We start from the raw sequence: 20733 nt of genomic DNA, 5'->3' as shown, positions 1-20733 counted from the left end.
AAGCAGTGGAGAGATCTAGGAGGATGAGGACAGATGACAGGTTGGAGGCTCTAGCAGTGTGGAGAGCCTCTGTCACAGCCAGGAGTGCAGTTTCTGATGAGTGGTCAGCTCTGATGGGTGACTGGTGGGGGTCCAGGAGGTTGTTCCTGAGAAGAAAAGGGTACAGTTGATTAAGTAGTGCACATTGGGGATGGGGTCCAGAAGGCAGGTTGTGGCATGGTGGTCTGAGATGAGTTGAAACACATCCAAATTGTTGAGCGGCATGAAAGAGGGCAGGTGGTTGATGCAGTTGGTTGTGGTGGTCAAGGGTGTTGTTGAGGGAGCGAGGGAGTCTTGGATGCTGGTCACCTTTTCCTCAAAGTAAACCCTGAAATCACTGGCAGAGAGGAGAGAGGGGGAGGGAGGAGGAGGAGGGGAGAGGAGGGTGGAGAAGGTGGGGAAAAGTTTTCGTAGGTTAGTTATGTTAGCATTAATTTTGCATTGGAAGAATGAAGACTTAGCTGATGTTGTTGCAGTTGTGAATGCTGTTAGCAGAGAGTGATAGGTAGCCAGGTCCACAGAGGATCTGGATTTCCTCCACTTCCTCTCGGCTGCTCGCAGCGCAGTCTTGTCTGAGCGGAAGGAGTCAGTCAGCTATGGACAGGAGGGTGACGGTCGTGATGGCTTGGAGACAGTAGGGCAGAGAGCATCTAAAGATTGAGAGAGACATGTGTTAAGGACTGATGTAGCAGACTCAGCAGGCATGATGGAGAAGGAGAGAAGGGGAGGGAGGGTAGAGAGAACAATGGAGGTGAATGCAGAGTGGAAGAGAGTGTGGAAGTCTGAAAGTGAAGGTCCCCAGTGGTGGAACGAACTCCCTGTCCCGCTACGGACAGCTCCTTCACCCCATTCCTTCAGACGGGGCCTGAAGACACACCTCATCAGACTCTACCTGAACTGACCCAGCACAAAATTGCTCCCCCCCCCAGTCAGTGTTGTTGTAAATTTCTGTGCTTTTTGAATTGTTTCTTGTTGCCACCTTTACCCTGACACTCATTGCGCTGTTTGAAGTTGTTGAAGTTTGCTGCTTGAAGGTGCATCGTATTAGTTGCCCTATACGCTGTAGTTGTACAAATCTGATAGTACTGTGTCCTCAAACAGACCTTGCTCTCAGCTGAGAACTGTCTCATTGTGGAACTGTACACATCCTGTCCCTGTACTGTCGCTATACTTACTGTATGCACTTTTGTATGTCACTTTGGATCAAAGAGTCTGCTAAATAAATAAATGTAAATGTAAATGAAGGTGGGGGGGGTCAGTAGGGGGGTTGAGGGTGGAGGGGAGAGTGAGGGAGAATGATACAAAATAGTGGTACGATACATGGAGGGGAATCCCCGTGAGGTGGGTTGTAGCACAGCTTCTGGTGAAGGTCTAGCTGGTTGCTGGCCTTGTGGGTCGCAGGTGATGGCGAGAGGTTGAAGGCGAAGGACTGGAGGAGGGAGATTACGCTGGCCATTGGGGAGGTTTCAGATTGAATGTTGAAGTCTCTCAGTTGAAGTCTCTCAGAGTCAGTGGGGTGTCATCAGGGAGGGAGCTCAGAAGAGTGTCGAGCTCATCAATGAAGAGGCTGTGGGGACCTGGAGGACGGTAAAGAACAACAATGGTGAGTTTTAGAGGATGAGATACAGATATGGCATGGAATTCAAATGAGTTAATGGAGAGAGTATGGAGGGGCAAGGGGGAGTATCTCCAGGATGGAGAGATGAGCAGGCCCGTGCCCCCTCCTCTGCCTGAGGCCCTTGGAGTGTGAGAGAAAGAGTATGAGGAGGACAGGGTGGCAGGGATGGCGGTGTTGTCCGGGGAGATCCAGGACTCAGTGAGGGCCAGGAACTGGAGTGACATGGTCTCCGCGTAAGCCGCGATGAATCCTGCCTTTTGAATCGATGACTGGCAATTCCATAGTTCACCCCCCACTGAGAGCACCTCGGAAGAGGACAGAGGAGGATAGTTCAGGTTAGCCAGGTTGTGTTTACGGGAGTTGTATCTCCTGGAACGAGAGGAAGAGTGGACAGGAATAGGAAGGTGGCACATGGTGTAATGAGTAAAGGGTCTGGTGATAGGAGAGTGAGGAGGTGAGCCAGGAAGAAGCTGATAAAATTGCTGTGAGGAAATGATGACGAGGCTGCTGTACCGGTAGCCTCTGGGTTAAACTAAATACCTGTGATGCTAATTAGCTTGATCAAACAAAGCACAAACAACTGGTTACAGCTGAGCACAGGTGATACTAATCGATGATTTACACCACAATAGAACGAAACCGGTCACTGCAAACACAAAGTTAATTACAACTACAGCTGACAAACAACTATCAACAATTATGAAAGCAATACACGCTGTGTCCTACGCGAAGATTCTGCAACGCCAACTAGATGCACACATACCAGCAACAACACACAAAGGCCAACATGCCATACACATAAAGCAAAAATCAGTAACAACACACAAACACCAATATGCCATACACATAACGCAAATAGTCTAGTGCAACGCTAGTGTGCTCAAAGTGTCAACAATATTAAAGCATGCATGACGCAATATGCGGGCATTTTGTGGATCCATATACAAATAACGCGCCAAACAGGTCTGCATAATAACTCCAATGTGCAGGTGCAGTGTGATTGACACATTCCTCAGCAATTCATATATTTTTTGAATAGTTGGCCCCAGGTTGGGCCACATTTTGCCGCCCTTGCCAAAGTGCCGCCCTAGGCAATTGCTTTGTTTGCCTATATGGACGTGCCAGCATTGGGTTTGTCATATTGTAGCATTGCACTGCCTCTCTGCACTTCATCTTACATAATATCAATTACATCAAAGGGACTGATTTACTTTAAGTAAACAAGTGAACCAAGGTTGGTTAAAAATTAAAACTATTTTTTTATTATAAAAATGGTGCTGTTTGAAGTGTGAAGTATGAAAGTGCTTGTTAAACATGCAGAAACAATCAAAATCAGAAGGAGGGTGCCTTTGAAAGACAGACAGGTTCTCTGCCTTGTGTATTCTGTATTTGTGTCTCACCGTCCATTTGAAGCCCACTGTCAGGGTGTTCTAGCAGCTTGGAAACTCATATGGAACTTTTGTTTGGAGTACACACAGAGCATTTCATTTTCCTAGAGTCCTCTGACCTCTGACCTCTAACCTCTGACCCCCTCCTCCCCAGAGCATGACCCATTCCTGGCCACCTGCACTGTCCTCCCTGCATCTCCCTGGCAGCGGGGATATCCACCGGACCTCCTACACCACAAAGGTGGCGTATGAGTCACAGGTATGCATTCTGCACGCACAATGCCACATAAGTCCTCTCAGCCTCTGTGTCTTCAGCAAACCCAGACACAAGCCTGCTGCTCAGAGTGGATTTTCTGTCTGTTTCTTATACATATATTCCTTGGCTCATAGATTGTGTACCACATCTGTGATTTCCTGTTGGATGGTTTGACCTCTCAGTGTCAGTTGGATGTGACTTCATGTATTTTCACATTTTAATTAATTTCAAGTCTGTTCTATTTCAGCATCTATATATATATATATGTTTTTATATGTGTTATGCCCCTCTTTTGTAGGAGGGGAAGAAACATACCACTCTTCACAAACAAGGTAAGCATGGATCAGTCTGTTCATTCCTGGTGGAGATGATGGAAGCTTGTATGGAACCTTAGATGTCTTTACAGCTTGGAGACTGTTTTCTTGGGTAGGCTTACATGTTCTGTAGTCATCCACTAGGGGTCCCTGTTTCTGGGTTGAACTATCCAGCCCCCATACCCTGTCAGTATGAGGAAAGTAATGGACCATTTCCATGTATCATCTAGTATTTGATGGAAAATCAGGGAATAAATCAATGAGAGCAGTGGAAGCTATTTGTCACTCCTCTGCTTGACTCTGTGTTCCTCTTCTTCCTTCTCTCTCACTTTCTTTCACAGTCAGGTGTGACGCAGAGCCAAGGATGACCGTATCACGCACAGCACCTCACAAATCGTAAGTGGGCCACGTCACCCGAGCTGCCACTGAGCACCAAAGCCCCATGCTCCATGCTGTAAATCACATCACAGAGGGAGAGCATTATAGGAACATATGACTCACACAAACATACAGAGACATGCACACACACACAGACATATAGACTGACACAAACAGACAGACAGACACACACACACACACACACACACACACACATACACCCTCTTCCTAAGGTAACCCTAAGGCAAATGTATCATGACTGAAATGACAAAAAAGCAAGTTTGGGGCGTTGGGGTAGATCTGCTCACTAGTAAATATCTGTGCTGGAAAGGGGTGCATGCAGTACACATTCTGGAGTTGGGTGTGTACATTGCAGCTTAGTCATGTACAATACATGTTCTGCGGTTGGGTGTGTACAGTGTAGCTCACTCATGTAGAATACATGTTCTGGGGTTGGATGTATACAATCCAGAGGGGAATGTATGTCTTTCTATTAGTGTTTCCTCAGAGAAGGGGGGGAAAGACAGACATTTCTTAACAGGGATGCCCTCAATTCACAATTTAAGGATTCAAAAAATTCATGGAACCCAACACTGTTCAGGAAATGGGACTCAAAGATCAAACATGTGTTTACTGAATGACAGTAGAGACAACATATGCATATATACAACATTTATACTCATTTACACTTATACACAAATCTCATTGTCCTATTCTGATTTTCTCTAATTTCACTGTGACATGAAATTCCTGCCATCTTAAACTTAACCTTTTATGTGACCTTTGACCCTTCTGCTTCCTTACACTGGTGCCTGGGTTTTGCTGGAAATGCTCTCAGTCCTCTTTCTCATGAACCGCCCTACTCTTTCAGCACTATAGCACTCTGCACTCTGTGTCAGTTTTTCTCTTTTATATGATAGCATGATAGCATAGAGTTTGCCATTTTCTCAATGATGCAGTTTATGTGGCTTCTTGTCCAGGCATTTCTAGAATTTATTACTGTAATGCACTTTGTGCCTCCTCCCGTCTCTTGAGCAATGTCCTTTACAAAGAATACAAATTCCTGCTGGGCTGTCATCTCTCCTCCTCACTTCTGTCCACTATAATTCATTGTTCAGGTCCCTTCATTGGCTTCTCATTGCTGCTCAGGTTGGTCTCAAAGCCTTTGTTCTTGCTTAGAACCCTGTTAATCGATCTGCTCCACCTTCATCTTGAATCCCTGCCCTGTCTGGTGCAGGTGCAAGCAGGACACACCTACGAACACACCTCTAAAGACAGACCCTCTTTCTGTTTACTATCTCTGTGATTTACATCCCATAAAGTGCCTTAAATTTGCTGTGCTTATATAATTTTATTTAAACATTTATTATGCAATATAGTAGAAAATCAGGATATTTAGCTAATCTGCAGATTTACTGTAATGCGCTGTAGTGCATAGAATAGAAATCAACAAGGAGGAAATAAAGGAACAAGAGGCCTTAATATTAGCAGTACATGCCTCATATGCTGCCCACCTGCAGTCAACACACATGCAAAACAGTGACTCAGCCTTAATAGAGTCATTTGGATTCCTGATAGTGGGAAGGTAGGCAGGTAGAGTAATCTCCTGACATAAAATGCTCTACTTTTGAATTTGTCGGGTGGTAAGGTGCTTCCTATAAAACACCTGCCTTTCTGCGCTGCTTGATCTTTGATGTGTTTAGGATTTGTTGACCTGGCCTTTCTAATCAATTCAGTTATTTGGCTCAGCAGGACTGGTCAGGCTCATTAGACAGTTTGGCTGGATGGAAATTGTATGGGAATATATTTGGCTTTCCAGGCTACGCATAGCAGCAGTATTGATCTAAATGTGTTTCCCAGTTTAACTTCAGGTTGTGCCTTAATGCTGGGCAGAATTCAGAAACTACATATTGAGGGGAAAACACTGTTTGCATGGCATCCCCCTCCTGCCTTATCCTCGCAGCTTTGAACGGCTGCAAAACTCGAAGGATGTCATCTTTCAGCACCCATTTGCAATGAACCACTTTAGATAGACGCGTTAGTAAATCCTAGGGTCTGTAAATGGGACAGAAGGCCCTGTGGGCTGCTGGGAGCCTATCGGTGATGATTGTGATCATACACAGTGGGTTGAGAGGGGCAATGGAGAGAATTATGGCCCTGACAGCTTTATCACCACAGCCGAAACAGCATAAAACCGGGGCTCGGCCAAAAGGGCGGGATATGTTCCCCTCCGGCAGACTTTACAAACCCGCCTTGTTTTATGGAAGTAGTACTTCATTAAGAGAGAAATGAACACAGTGTCACATTCCAGGAATAAACAGCAGCTAAACCGCAGTTTAATTTAAATGCCTGAGGGTTGTTCGCAGATATGTCTGCTTTTAAAGTTTGGACATGTTGACCGCACTGACCAGACACTTCAGCAAACCACAGATGCACTGCAGAAAGGAAGGTAAAAAGGTATGCTGCAATTCTCAAATAATTGCTTTGTCCCATAACTGGCGCTCTGCGTTTTGATGCTGCTTTGTTTGTGCAGAATCCTGATACATGCTGACCTTACATCTATGCTGTCTGTAATGTTGCACAGACTGCTTGTGATTGTTGGAGAGGCACTTCCTCGTCACACACACAAACACCTGTGATGTCATTGTACAGCAGCTATTGCTTGACTTTTTTTTTTTCTTTTGAAAAATAAAACAATGGAGCTGCTTGAAAAGAGAAGCCACATTTGCCTTTAGACCAACCTGGCTGCGTAACCAGCACTTACCAGCACAGAAGGGCATCAGATCAAAACTCAGAGGGCTGTGAACCCACACCCAGCTGCCTGCCTGTTTTGGCCCAGTGTTTTCAAACCTGTGTTCCAGAAACAGTGTATATGAGAGAAAGCTTACAGCACTAACCACCAATGCTGCTGGGTTGCACTTCGCTGAAGGAAAGAAACAGTATTGTCATTTGGAGATGAAAACTTTGCAAGGAGAGGGTGGAGTCAGTACGCCATGGTATTGTATGCCATGGGACTCTGTGGCAGAGAGCGTGAGTGCTCTTAAAAACGTGCCAGTAGGCTTGCTGTGATATGGCTGAAACATCAATCAGAAATCAGTCACTGAGATTCACCCTAGATTCACTGAGATCACTTATATCTTCTCTGTCTTTCTCAGGATGCTGGCAGATGACCTGAAGCTAAGCAGTGATGAAGAGGAGGGCACCAAGGTGAGAGAAGCCACAAGTGACAGGCGCAGGACACTGACACCCCACAGAAAACCACTCCACAGCCACTCTGGAGCCTCTCTATAGCAACACACTGACCTCACAAAGCTGAGAATCACTTACCAGGAAGCATCAGAAGATAGGATGAGGGAAGAGGTGTATTATGTCTCAATGAGGTCTGCTGAGTGAGCACCCCCTGCTGAATGGACCTCATTGGTTGTTTTTATATCTGCAGTTTCTTCAACCATCTGACACTTAACATGCATTTACTCTTCTCTGTCCCATTTGAAAAAAATTTGAACTGCCACAAATGGAATTTCCATCTTCCTGAAAGTTGGATTTGGAAAAATAAACATGGTGGCTGGAAATTGAAGCATACATGTGAGAAAGTGAGGTGGTTGGGGGAAAGGAGGTGGAGTTAAGAACATGTGACCCTTACAGCACAGACTGACCCGGGGTCAGAGTGCAGATCCTACTGGCTGCATTCGTCATCTGAAATGATCAGTTCTCTGCCTCTGTCTCGATAGTCTTGATAGTTGCTTCTGTGTGTTTTAGAGAAAAGTGTAAGAGAGAGAAGGAGGGAGACAGAGAAGAGGAGAAGGAGAGAGAGGGATCAAGAGAGAGTAGAGAGGGGGTGAGAGTGAAAAATAGAGAGGGAGGGAGAGGAGATGGAGTGAGAAAGGGAGAGGAGGGTGGGAGAGGAGAGAGGGTTGGGGGGGAGAGGAGAGGGGGAGAGAGTGTTCCTCTTGGTGTAAAAGCAGTGAGAGGCCTTTGCCAGAGTGCTGGCGGCTCCTGTAAATGAGCTCTTTGTGTTCAGGGATGAGGGCAGGACTGCCTGTCATCCTGCCGCCCCGTACACCCTCTCCTCTGGGATTCCTCTTGCCCTGCGCTCCCCAATACACTGCTAGCATTCCATACATACTGCAGGGACTGTCCTCTCACACACACACAGAAACACACTCTTACACACACACACACATACGCACACAAAAAGCACATCCACACACACAGGGACTGCCCCCTCGCACACACACAGAAACACACTCACAAACACACTCATACACACACACACACACATGTGTGTGCACACACACACAAAGCACATGCATACACACAGGGACTGCCCCCTCACACAATAATACACTCATACAAACACACACACACACACACACACATACAAACATATTCTACGTGGTCTGTACTGTATTGTTTTTATGCTCACCCTGTTCTTGGAAAGGGAGAACTTGGTCTCAACACCCTTTTTGTTGAAGGCACATGGACAATTGTGTTAAAGCTAAACCTGCAAGACTATGGAAAGACCAGGTATAAAGTCAATTACTCGGATTAGACTTGTACATGGTCAGCATGAGGTTGCCACAGTGCACAAAGTGAATAATGGCCTGTGAGTTATAAAACATGAAGACACACTGTGACCCTGTGGACACACTGGTACAAAATCTCCTGTTGAACAGGTGAACAGTGAAGAGGCACCACTTAAAGCATTACTCTTGACAATCCCACTGCAGACTGGATGTCCCAACATGCTCAGCTGCAGCACTGAACATTAAAACAATCAGGTCCAGCCTAGTGTAAACGGATGATGCCTCTTTCTTTCTCTTCCTCATTGTATTTCCTGTTTCTCTGTCTGACAGGACCTTCAGCAGTCCACTTCCTGGCGCAGTACTGACAGGTAGATATTTATCTGTTCAGAGAAAGTTATACAGCTGTATCTCCTGAACTGGAATAAGTGGGATAATTGCATTTCTCATTGCTGTGTCAGTGGGGTCACTGCTCTTAAGGGATTCTTTGCTTGTCTCAGCTGTGTTGTGTGCATCAGTTTAAGGCTGAGGATCTTGTACAGTTTGCAGTAAAGGGTGACATCATTTTCCTATGCAAGGCTGAAACCATGGCCTGTGTGTGTGTGTGTGTGTGTGACTGTGTGACTGTGCGTGAACCCGGCTGCCTGGCTGTGTACCTGTGTGTGTGCGTGTGTGTCTGTGAGTGTGTATGTGTGGAGGCAGGGCAGGACAGCCCCCGGCCCCCGGTAAGCTGAGCCGTGTGTGGTGTGGTGTTGATTGACAGCCGTGGGGGGAAGCAGCAGCAGCGCGCACATGGCAGGCAGGCGAGACATTCCAGCAGCAGCTCCTCCAGCTCCGGCTCCTCCAGCGACTCGGACAGCAGCAGCCCGCGCTCGCGAAGCTCCAGCCGAGAGACACACTCCGAGCCCGGGACTCCCACGAGTGCTCAGCCCCCAGGCTGCTCTACTGAGGGGGTACGGCAAGGCGCCTGCACACTCCTCTCCCTAAAACAGCTCTATCTGTCTCTACCCTTTTTACTCTTTCTCTCCCTTTCACTCACTTTATCCTCCTCTCTCACTGAATCACAGTTTTTGAGGGTAGCTGTGAGAGTGGTATGAGAACGTGTGATGTTTGGGGGGGGGGGGGGGGTGGCTAAGGGGTTAGGTTTACAGGGTGAAAGAGAGGGGGCTGTGCGGGGCAGGTGTGGGGGAGGGACAGGGAGGAGTTGGTTGAATTGGAATGTGTGTGAGGGTAAAGGGGGCGGGGGGTGCTGAGAAGTGGAGTTTGGGTGTCATTTCAACATGTGGAGTCCCCATGGACAGTTTGGATGGGAAGTAAGAGTGCTGGCTGTTCTGTTCGCATTCGTGATGTGATGTTTCTGTCAAAGTGCATACCACTACGTTTTAGCAGTGGCTGTCCTTCAGTTTATGGCATTGATGAACTGTGATTAATGTGTTATGATTTGACAGTATTTTTCACAATGTAGTGTTATTGAGGAGATGCAAAACTTTCACTGGGGTTTCTGCAGTGGTGTCTAGCATTTAGTCCCTATCCAGAATGAATGAAGTTGTTTGTGTTTGATGTGTGTGTGTTTGTGCTTGTGCTTGTGAGTATGTGTGTGGCAGCCATTGCTCTCATTCATTGAATGTGTGGACCCTACAGTGGGGCTATACCACCATGTGTTTTTCATATACGTGGAGCAGCCAGTGTCCTTCTCCAGGGAAGGCCTAGAAACAGCAGAGACTTCCAGGTAGAAGGGGGTTGGGGAGGAGTGCTGGAGGATACAAGAGATGTAGTGTCTTTTTGGGCAAGAGAGAGATGGGGGGGGTGGTTCTGGGTGTGTGAGTAAAAAAGGAGAAGGTTTAAATTAGAGCTGGAGGAGGAAAGCAGGCAGCAGGTCTGCATTCAAGCTGTGAGTATTATTCATTTTTTTCACTGCTCCTTCTCTCTTGGTTTCGCTGTGCCAGCACTCAGTTTATGCTAGAAAGCCATTAGGCTGTTATCGTATGTTAGCAAGATGCAGTGACAGCTTAAGACAATTTCGCACAGTTTGAGTGGTAGTTTCGGAGAGGTGCACATGTGTGGGGTGAAGGCTTACGTTTGGGTTGAAAAGAACGGATGGGCCGACCTAGCACGGAGTGAGAAACTTGGCTTCAACCAGCAGTTTAGTGATCACAGTGGAGATAAACAGTTCTCGCTGCCCTGTTTGTTTGGGCACATCACTCTGTCTTGGGAGTGCTGCCGTGAGCTCCTGGAGTTTGCAGACAAGTGAGAAAAGACACAATCAGCATGGCCTCTCACCCCCCTCCTCCTCTTCCTCTTCCTCCTCCTCCTACTGTCACTGTTGTCCTCGGTGGAAGAGGGTTGTTGGTGGATCATAAATCAGAGGACGTGCTGTGCGTGTGAGTATATGTGCATGCTGTGTGTGTGGGCGCGAATGTGAATGGCTCTTTCATTAATTACACATAAAACTACACATTTATTCATTCAATCGGGTTAGCTGTGTAAGTGCAATATATGTAATACAAAACTTATTGCCACAGCAAGTCCTAACATATGGTGTACAACAACTACTGCTACTGGTGGTTGTTTCATCCACTAAGTCCATACTGCCACGAGCTTCTATCACCACAAAGCTGTTACCACCAAGCTCTATCCACAGCGAAGGCTGCGGAAAACATGTATTCTGAGAGTTTGGTGGAGTACATTCAGGCAGCATGGTGAATTGTCTGTCTTCCTCCTTTTTGGCTCCACTAACCTGTTCTGCTTCTTCATCTCAGACAGAGCAGCCGTCCTCAACGCAGTGGCAGCTGGACAAGTGGCTGAGGAAGGTCAGGAAGAAACAGTCCTCTAGCGACCAGGAGACGAGCAGGCATGCACTGAGCATCAAGAAAGCTTCTCCCTCCAGCTCAGACTCGGACAACAGCCAGACTCCAGCGGGGTCCTGGCGAGGAGACCACAGCCCAGAGCAGACCGAGGTCCACAGCCCCTGTGACAGCCCTGTTCCCAGCCCCGGCCTAAACTGCAGCCCCAGTATTAGCCCAAGGCCTAGCCCTTTCCCCAACTCACCCATCTGCAGTCCAAGCCCTGTTCCTAGTTCCAGCCCTGTCCCCAGTCCCATACATTGTACTGAGCCAGGGCTCTACCCTTGCCATAGCCCTATTCACAGTCCTCCTGCTTTGATTAGCCCTACAACCAGCCCCACTCACAGGCTCAAAGCTAAACCCTGGGACACAGGAGTCCGGAACACCAAGGCCAGCCACAGGTCCAGTCCCAGTCCCACTTCGAGTCCCAGTCCTAGACGGAATTCTCGGCATACCTCAGGACAAAGCCCCAGACCCAGAGCAAAGCTCTGGCCCTCACCACAGATCAAGAACGAGTGCCTCCGCAGGCCTAGCCCCAGCTCCAGTCCTGGGCCCCATTCTCGGCCTAGATTGAGATCCAGCCCCACACTCAGATCCAGATCCAAGCCCCAGCCTGCCACAGTCCTCAGCTCTGGGTCCAGGCACAGATCCAGCTCCAGCCCCAGGCCTCGCCCTCAGCCTAGTTTTAGGTCGAGCTGTAGCCCTAGCCCTAGCCCTAGCCCTACACCCAGAGCCAAGCCCCAGCCTACCACAATCCTCAGCTCTGGATCCAGCCACAGATCCAGTTCCAGCCCCAGGCCTTGCCCTCGGCCTAGTTTTAGGCCGAGCCGCAGCCCTAGCCCTAGCCCTACACATAGAGCCAAGCCCAGGAGTGCCCCAGCGCCCAAACCCGAGCCACAGCAGCGGAAGCCATTGTCACAGGAGAAGGACCGTGAGTCAGACGGCCGCAGGTGGGCTCCGGTTGCTGAAAGGCAGGTAAGCAGGAGAGCAGCAAAGGAGGTGAAACTGAGGCACCGCTGGAAAAGGGGATCTGAGGAAGAGGAGGTGGAGAGGAAGCAGGAGGGAGGGAGAGAGAAGGGGCAGTGGAAGAAGAGGCCACGGGGGCCCGAGTCACTGGCTGTGCAGCCCAAACAGAGACCACACACCAACAGCCAGAGGCATCAGCAGGAGAGTGGGATCACTGTGCACAAGAAACAGAGGAAAGAGAGGAAGACTAGGGAGGCTCAAACCGTCATCACAGGCACCAAGCCCCGTCGTTCCCCTTCTCCGTCCCCAACACCTGTTGTCCCTCTCACAGACTCCTCCTCTTCCTCGGACTCCGACCAGGAGGCTAGCCCGCCCCTGACAGTCGCCAAGGTACCAGCTGACTCCACATCCAGCCAACGGCCCACTCCCAGGAGGCAGCAGAACGGGCCGGCACGGTCCCTGGCAGCTTGTCCAGGCCCGGTCCAGCCCAGCAGGAAGACTGCTGAGACCCCAGGAGGAGAGCGAGGCGGGCAAGAGCAGCAGAAACTCTATACCCTGGTCCCATTTGGCCGCAATGAGCACCACCCTGACCTTTCAAATTCGCCCTCCTCCCAACACTCTCGCTCGCAGGGCCTCAGGACCCTCCTGGTGAGGATAGACCTCACCCTCCTGACGAGGGTGCCCGGCACCACCACCAGCCTTCCACGAGATTGCTCCTCTACCTCCTCTTCATCCTGTTCTTCATCGAGGAAGGCCCAGCATACAGCTGCTATGAGGCACCTGTGCCCGTTTGATTCGGACCTTGGTGATAACAAGAAGCGCAAGGTGAGTGTACCTGTACCTTCCAATGGCTATTTGAGAAAGGAGTGGGTTGTAAAGCTCAGTAGTGCTCAGCGGCCTTTGGTAGGATGAAACAATGTGTCTATGTTAAAACACTAATGTGACCTCAGGCCTCATCAGAGCAATACAAGGAGTGAACAAACGCTTTTCCCCTTTTCTCATACTCTTGATTCTGAGGTCACAGGTGAAAGGTCCCAGGTCAGAGTATATTTGTGGATTAACTTTCAGTGCAAACTAACAGTGACCCACTCACCCTAATCTGTGGAGAAACCTTAACACACACAGAATCCTTATTGTAGTGTTTATCTGCATTTGAGGATCCCGACTCTGGGTCAATGGCAGATTAACACAGAGAATGCTTATTATAGTGTTTATCCATGCTTCAATTATAGAATCGAGACTCTGGCCTAATGGTGTGTGTGTGTGTATGTGTGCGTGTGTGTGTGCGCGCATGTGTGTCTGTGCACATGTGTGTGTTTTTATGTTTCTGTCAGTGTGAGAACGGAGGTCTGCACAGAGACAGCAAGAGGCCCCACCCTCACCCCGCTCCTTCTTCAGGTCGGGTCGCTATCACTGAGAGGGCTCCGCTGGAGGCCTACCCTGAGGTCCAACTCAATGGGTAAGACACAGCCAGCCCCCACACAACCTAACTGTGCCCAGCTGCTCTCTTGTGATCTCTCACACTGTCTGATGGACACATTTCTCACAGATACAGCTCTCACAGACATGGAGCAAACTCATTTCATTTCATTTTTTCATTCGTTTTCAGTCTGATTATGACTCAGGTTCTTTCTTTGATTTGATGCATGTGTAGCGAAGGGCGAGAGCAGTCACCCCACCCGGCCTCTACGGGGTACCAACCATGCCACTTTGACCACGACGGCAAAGAGCCAGGCTTGTTGGTATGGCAGTCAGAGCGCATACTCAACAGTAGTGACGGCACTCTGTCACACTGCCCTCCCCTTTGGGAAGCGCGCCCATGCGCACCATGGCGTCCCTCACGCATTCCCTTGCCATACTTCTCCCATCCCAGGCTGCCCCACTCACCAATGCTTCACCCATCTCTGGGGTCCCTCACACCGTGCTTCACCCATCTCTGTGGACCCACACACTGGGGTCAACCGAACATGGGGGTCCCTCATACAGCTCACACCTCCGATGGCCTCGCGGCAAGCCATCCCACTTCTGACACCATTTGTAGTGAAGGGCAAGAGCAGTCACCCCACCCAGCCTCAAACCCGGGTCTACGGGGTACCAACTGTCGCGGTCAAAGTCACATGGTTGGTACCCTGTAGACCTGGGTTCGAGGCCGGGTGGGGTGACTGCTCTCGCCTTTCGCTACAGCATGTTATGTTTAAAAAGACAACAAATTCACCATGTATTTTTCCTATTACATTTTACTCCATGTGTCCTCCCCTTCTACATGGCCAGCTACCAGGAGGGACACCCCAGCAGCAAGAGGAGGCCCCTGTCACCCCTGTCCCCTCTGTCAGACACCTTGGAGCCCCCCGAGAGCAGGGTGACCCCCCTCCCCTCCAGCAAGATGAGCTGCAAGCTGGAAAAGTACTATCCTCAGCAGGACAGGCAGAAAGACACGCCTACACACAACACACATGCTCAGGTGAGACGCATGGGACAGAGTGCCTGAGTCAGCGACACTGTATAACTGAGAGTCAGACATATAGTATAACTGAGAGAGTCAGACACTGTATAAGTGAGAGTGAGACACATACTATAGCTGGAACACAGTCAGAGACTCTGTATTTCTGAGAGACAACTGACACATAGTTTGGGTGAGACAGCTTAAGAAAAAAACTACACCCGGGAGTTGGAGACTCCTTACAAAGAACAGTACAGGAGAGAAACAGTGACAGCACACCAACAAGTTAAAGATACAATCGCAGCAGTGAATCAAAGACACAGCACATCTGTGAATCAGAGACACAGTAAACCTGAGAGTCAGTGTGTCCAAGACACAGTAAAATGTAATTTAGAGTCAGAGATACAGTGCAGGTGAGAATCAGAGGTGGGAGACAGGTGTCAGCTGTATGTTTCTAGTGTTTGTAGTTCTAACTGTGTAAGCTGATACCCTGTCACACTGATACCCTGTCACACCTCTACAGACTCTTTATATGTCCACTGAAATTCAGGTATACAGTATTCATCTCAGCTCTGTAATGTGCTCATGCTGTGAAAAAAGTAACGATGCTTATTTCTCAATATCCCATCTATGGGGATCTTCATTGCTTATAACACTTAGTGTCACCTGTTTGCCTTCAGGTGACGGCACCACAGCAGCAGGGGCTGTCTGATGCGCGCCATCTCCCTGGTCGCCCCCAAACTGTGTACGAGTCCTGGGTTAACCCCTTGAACCAGACGATGGAACAAAGAAGGACTCTGCCAAGCCATGAGATGTGGGTGTCCTGTCACCAAGGTTTCCTTTTCTACCAAGTGTTGCCAACCTGACAATTACCTTGCCAGATATAGACTCTTCTAGCACCCCAATGCTGTTTAATAACCATAGGACTGATCTAGGTCCATTCTTGACATACTTTACTAAGTGTTCAAAACTACTGGCATGAATTTTATGCTTCATGTCACAGGGCCCAAACTTATTAGAATACAGAATACAAGTTACATTGCCTGCTGCATAATTTGCAGAACCAACTGTAGTTACTTAAGCTGGCCCCACACTAGAGGAGAATTGGGCCGATTTTGGGTACGATTCGCCCTCCCGACAATCGGGCTGGTGTTCCCAAGTCGGGGCTGGTCGGAACCGATTGTCTGCCAAAATGATCCTGTAGTGTGAAGAGTTTACAGACGTAATCTTCGTGTTACCGACTTGATCGGAGTCTCCCGATTTAAAAACGTAAATATCAAACATATTGATATTTACGACTTGAAATCCTGTAGTGTGAAAGGAACAGCGATGGAATCTTGAGCAGAAACCTGCAATAGCCAATGACAGTGAGCTGACCGGGAAGCATCACCAACCCAGCAGTTAACCTTTGTACAAGCCCGGAGCGCAATAATATTAATATGGAACGGCATCTGCATGGTCAGAGAATGTATAAAAATGACTACATTTCTAATGATCACAGGTTTCACTCTCCCCTCCACCTGTGTACAAATAACAAAATAGCTTGTAGCAGTAGCTAACTCAACTCCAGCTCGAGCTGCAAAATGGATAAGCCTTGACTCAGCCATGACTTCATCCACAGTTTTCTTCTCCTTTGTTTTTTTCTATGCAAAACATAGAACACACAAGTGCAGCAAGCTGAAGCCGACGGTCCGCCTCCATTTGTTTAGAACTACTCTGAAATCACGTTTAATCACGCGAGTTTCTGTGAGATCCCAAGTCCCTGGAATCGCCACTCTGAAATCGTTTATAATCGCCAAGTGTGTGGTCCTGCGTCTTGACTGAATCGTCTGGTGTGTGTGTTCTTACGATTAAAATATTAAAAATCTGTCAAATCTGTCGTTATGTCTGTGGTCTCCCACGTTTTTAAAATCGGTTAAGATTTGAAAATCCTCTAGTGTTCACCAGAGATGCACACTAGAGGACCTTTGCACCTTATGCAAAGAGTGACTTGCTAGGCAATCTGGAGTCTTTGCCCAAGATTTGGCAACACCGTTTCCTCCCATGGTGTACAGGTTGAATACTTATTCTTCAGCATGTGAGGGAGTATGCAGGTGACTTTAAAAGAGAGAGAAGATGTGATTAGCATGATTAAATATACTAGGGTGACCATACGTCCTCTTTTTCCCAGACATGTCCTCGTTTTGGGACCTAAAACATGCGTCTCTAAATGAGGACGTGTCCGGGAAAAAGAGGATGTACGGTCACCCTAAAATATACAACATGTAGTGGAGATGTTGATAGTAAAATGGCGACTGCAGTGGTTGTGTTTAAGAGTGGAACTTCAGGTTCATAGACTGGGATTTACTCAGTAAAGACAAAATGAAGTGTCCTGGAAACTAAATCCATTCATTGAAACAGAATGTCTCTTAGAAGGTTTGTATAAATGACAAGAGCACAAGAACAAAGGCACTCAACAAAGTGGAAAAAGTTAAAAGAGTTTAAGGATTTATTTAAGAAGGGATTTATTTAGCTTGATCTGCAATCTACTTCCCCCTTCTTCTTTCCCTCTTTCGCCCTCTCTCTCCTCACTTCAGATTGCACCACGCTGAATACTACCTGCATGAAGCCAAGACCATGAAGCACCGTGCGGATGCCATGGTGAGCCAGCCATCAGGAGACGGTCTATAAATGTGCCCCGTGTGCCACCAGATATTTGTCACAGACAGGAACATTGATGACTGGATATGCTGTGTTTGTTTATTCTGCATTGGAGTACTGCCTGTCATACATAACTGAGAAACCAGTGTAAACACAATGCAGTCAGTGTGCTGGTTAGAGTAAATGTAATTATTCAAATCACTAACCAGCTGAGGTAAATGACAGACAGTCAAAGTACTGGTTATGGCTTATTATGATTGTTCAATTGTAACACAATCAATACCAAAGGTACTCATGCAAGCAACCCTTTGATAACAGTATGTTGATAACAGTACTAGGTTTGTTGATGACACGTAATCACAAACTGTTTCTATGATGGAATGATATTTGTGCTGCAGCGTTTTGTGTATCTAATGTTTCCTCCTGGAGTAAACACAGATGTAGGCCTTTCCATCACCCCTCCTCCCCCTGTCTCCGCTCCTCTTCCTGTGCAGGTGGATAAGTTTGGGAAGGCAGTGAACTATGTTGATGCTGCTCTGTCCTTCATGGAGTGTGGGAAGGCCATGGAGGAGGGGCCACTGGAGGCCAAGTCTCCATACACCATGTATGCTGAAACTGTGGAGCTGATCAGGTGAAACACACTTACACACTCACACACAGACTCACACACAAACACACACACAGTCACTCATTCAGATCCACACACACACTCAGAGACACACACACAATCACTCACTCAGACCCACACGCACATACACACACAAACACACACATACACACACAGACAGAGTCACTCACACACACTGGTACACACACACACACACACACACACACACACACATATTAACACACATACTGACACACGTCTGTCTGTGTCAGGTATGCCATGAGGCTAAAGAGTCACTCAGGACCCGGAGCCAGCCCAGAGGACAAGCAGCTAGCTGTGCTGTGGTGAGTGTGTCACTTCCTGTTCTGTTTCTAACCTCCTCCTCATTTCTCCATCTCTCGGTAATTCAATCCCCTCAGCTATAAACAGATGTACTTTGTGTGGGTGCTTTACCATAATAATGAACTGCCTGTCGCCCATCTTTCCCTTTCTTGACCTTTTGTGTGTGTGTGTGCATGTTTTCCAGTTTCCGATGCCTGGCCCTTCTATACTGGCGGATGTTCAGACTGAAGAAGGACCATGCCATTAAGTACTCAAAAGCTCTTCTCGACTACTTCAAGGTTCAAATTATTATGATATAGCCAAGGGCAATTCCAGAAAATAGTCAATTTGAACTGTAGAAAGAGCCATTCAGGGAGAGGGAGAGAGAAACTGTATTGTTTTTAATTGTGTCCTCCTGTTCCCTAACAGAGCTCGCCCAAAGCCTCACACCCATCAGCTTCTTGGAGTGCCAGTGCAAAGTAAGTGCAACTCCAATACCTCTGGCATTCAAGGATGAAACTGAACACAAAATCTGAGTCACTGTGTTTGTTTATCTCCTCTTCTGGCAGGAACACAGGGTCCCAGTCCTCGATGTCTCCCTCACCCTCCTCTGTTGGCTCGCAGGGGTCCCACGGTGGAAGCTCTGGCTCTCCCTTCATCAGCATTCCCCAGCGCATCCACCAGATGGCAGCAAATCACCTAAACATCACCAACAGTGTGCTGTACAGCTATGAATACTGGGAGGTGGCCGACAGCCTGGCTAAAGAGAACAAAGGTTCGAAAGACTGAGGGTCATTCAGGAAGTGGAGGGAAAACAAAACAAAAATCACCTTATTAAGGAATTGCTCAGGGTGTTCGCTGTCTCACAAACAGCAAATTTAACTCCAGTTTAGGCTGGAGCTTTAGTATCAATGAAGCACAGTATGTCTGTTCAGTGTTGTCTTTTTACCATCTTAAAATAATAATGTTAATAATGACACTAATAAGACTAAAACTGATTTGGTTGTGGCGTTGTCTTGTTACTTGACCAAATGGTAGAGGTGTGAACCCAATATACCTGAACAATACTGATACATTGCTTGAGGTCTTAATGTTAACTGTTGTCATAGAAACACGTTTCTAGCTTTCCAAGGAGTGGTACTGCTGCAGTGAATGTGGAAATAAGTTATAACTTTGCCTACGTTTCCAAGCCTAGAGAAACTATACCCAACTAGCCTTGTGTCATTTTATGGGATCTATGTGTGATCCCATCAGCCAGACATGAAGAAAGAGTAGAGAAGGAAAAGAGCTGCTTTCAGTTTGCTGTGCTGCTGAGGTTTTGCATCCGGAAGCTGCCATTGATATTGATACTGCATTAGCCATTCATGCCAATAATTGCTGGATTTTAATGAAAGTTGGACAACTTTAGACCACAAACAATCAATCTTGTTCTCTAATTAAATGCCCTGTCATCATCCTTAATAGCTGATGCTCACATAGCAAAAGCATACTGAACTGTTGGGTAGTGGGGAAAGCACTAGAGTTTGAAGGGTCATGTGCTTCAGTTCCAGGTGGGACACCCCAGCATCTGCTTCAGGTGTTTACATAAATATCTGGTCATGGTACAAATACAAATACAGCATTTACCTTAGTGAGCTCAAATATGATAAGTGCATAAAACTTTGGGCTTTACCTGGGGGACTCTATGTCCATAATGTTCTAAGAAATGCGCTTGCAATCTTCTTATTAACCTAGACATCATTTCCATCTGTCTCTGCAGAATTCTTTAATTACCTGAACAACCTGATGGGACCCCTCACCCTCCACAGCAGTATGGCTCATATTGTACAGTACACCAGACAGGGCCTGCAGTGGATTCGGATCAGTGCTAACTTGTCTTAGCAGCCAGCTGTCCTCTGCCCCTTGTCCAACTCCTAGCCCCTGCCACTGTCTACTGAGGGTTTTCAGACTGACAGACTGGGCCACAGAGAGGCCATTTGGCCAGACACTGTACCAGGGATGCTCTCTAGGGGTTTTTCAAATATGTTGTTGTCCAGGAATCTTGTGCGTAATACTGGGAGTGGATCAAAAAAGGGCAGAAGCATTTCTATGATGTCACAGTGCCACTGTGTGAACATTTCACAGTTCACATAGTTGCATTGCTAAAAAAAAAACAGCCTTGGATTCTTCAGTTCTCAGCTCTTTGTCACGAGATATGGCAAATAAAGCAGAAATGAGAAGCCACCTCTGGATTGTGCAGTTCATGGAATGTCTGCTGCCAGAAACAGCACGGAGATATCTAAGCTTTGTCATCTTGTGCCTCCTGGACTTCCAAGTCTCATGCCATTTTGCCAAATGTGCTACACTTTTTTCCACAACTCATGCTGAGAGTGTTGTACAGATACAACAATACTGTGGAGA

General features: G+C 47.6%; 1 protein-coding gene across 1 annotated transcript; it reads left to right on the top strand.

Moving 5' to 3' along the window:
* Positions 1-1822: 1822 nt before the first annotated feature.
* LOC118789178 (AF4/FMR2 family member 3-like) lies at positions 1823-20214 on the top strand. The gene is made up of 15 exons (XM_036545505.1): positions 1823-1855; positions 3200-3291; positions 7149-7200; positions 8850-8887; positions 9280-9469; positions 11276-13150; positions 13660-13784; positions 14597-14728; positions 17342-17405; positions 17900-18036; positions 18285-18356; positions 18539-18632; positions 18763-18812; positions 18903-19108; positions 20093-20214. Exons 1-15 carry the CDS (start codon positions 1823-1825, stop codon positions 20212-20214), a joined length of 3282 nt encoding a protein of 1093 aa, XP_036401398.1.
* The last annotated feature ends 519 nt before the right edge of the window (positions 20215-20733 follow it).

The sequence above is a fragment of the Megalops cyprinoides genome, chromosome 14 (genome assembly GCF_013368585.1).
Source record: "Megalops cyprinoides isolate fMegCyp1 chromosome 14, fMegCyp1.pri, whole genome shotgun sequence".
Classification (NCBI taxonomy): Eukaryota; Metazoa; Chordata; class Actinopteri; order Elopiformes; family Megalopidae; genus Megalops; species Megalops cyprinoides.
The sequence above is the reverse complement of the archived record's forward strand: the minus strand, read 5'-3'. Positions and strand labels throughout refer to the sequence as shown.

Coding starts and splice junctions, on each gene's coding strand:
- LOC118789178 (XM_036545505.1), top strand. CDS start 1,823: ATGGCGGTGTTGTCCGGGGAGATCCAGGACTCA. Junction 7,201..8,849: donor ATGAAGAGGAGGGCACCAAG/GTGAGAGAAGCC, acceptor TCTGTCTGACAG/GACCTTCAGCAGTCCACTTC. Junction 18,037..18,284: donor GAAACTGTGGAGCTGATCAG/GTGAAACACACT, acceptor TGTCTGTGTCAG/GTATGCCATGAGGCTAAAGA.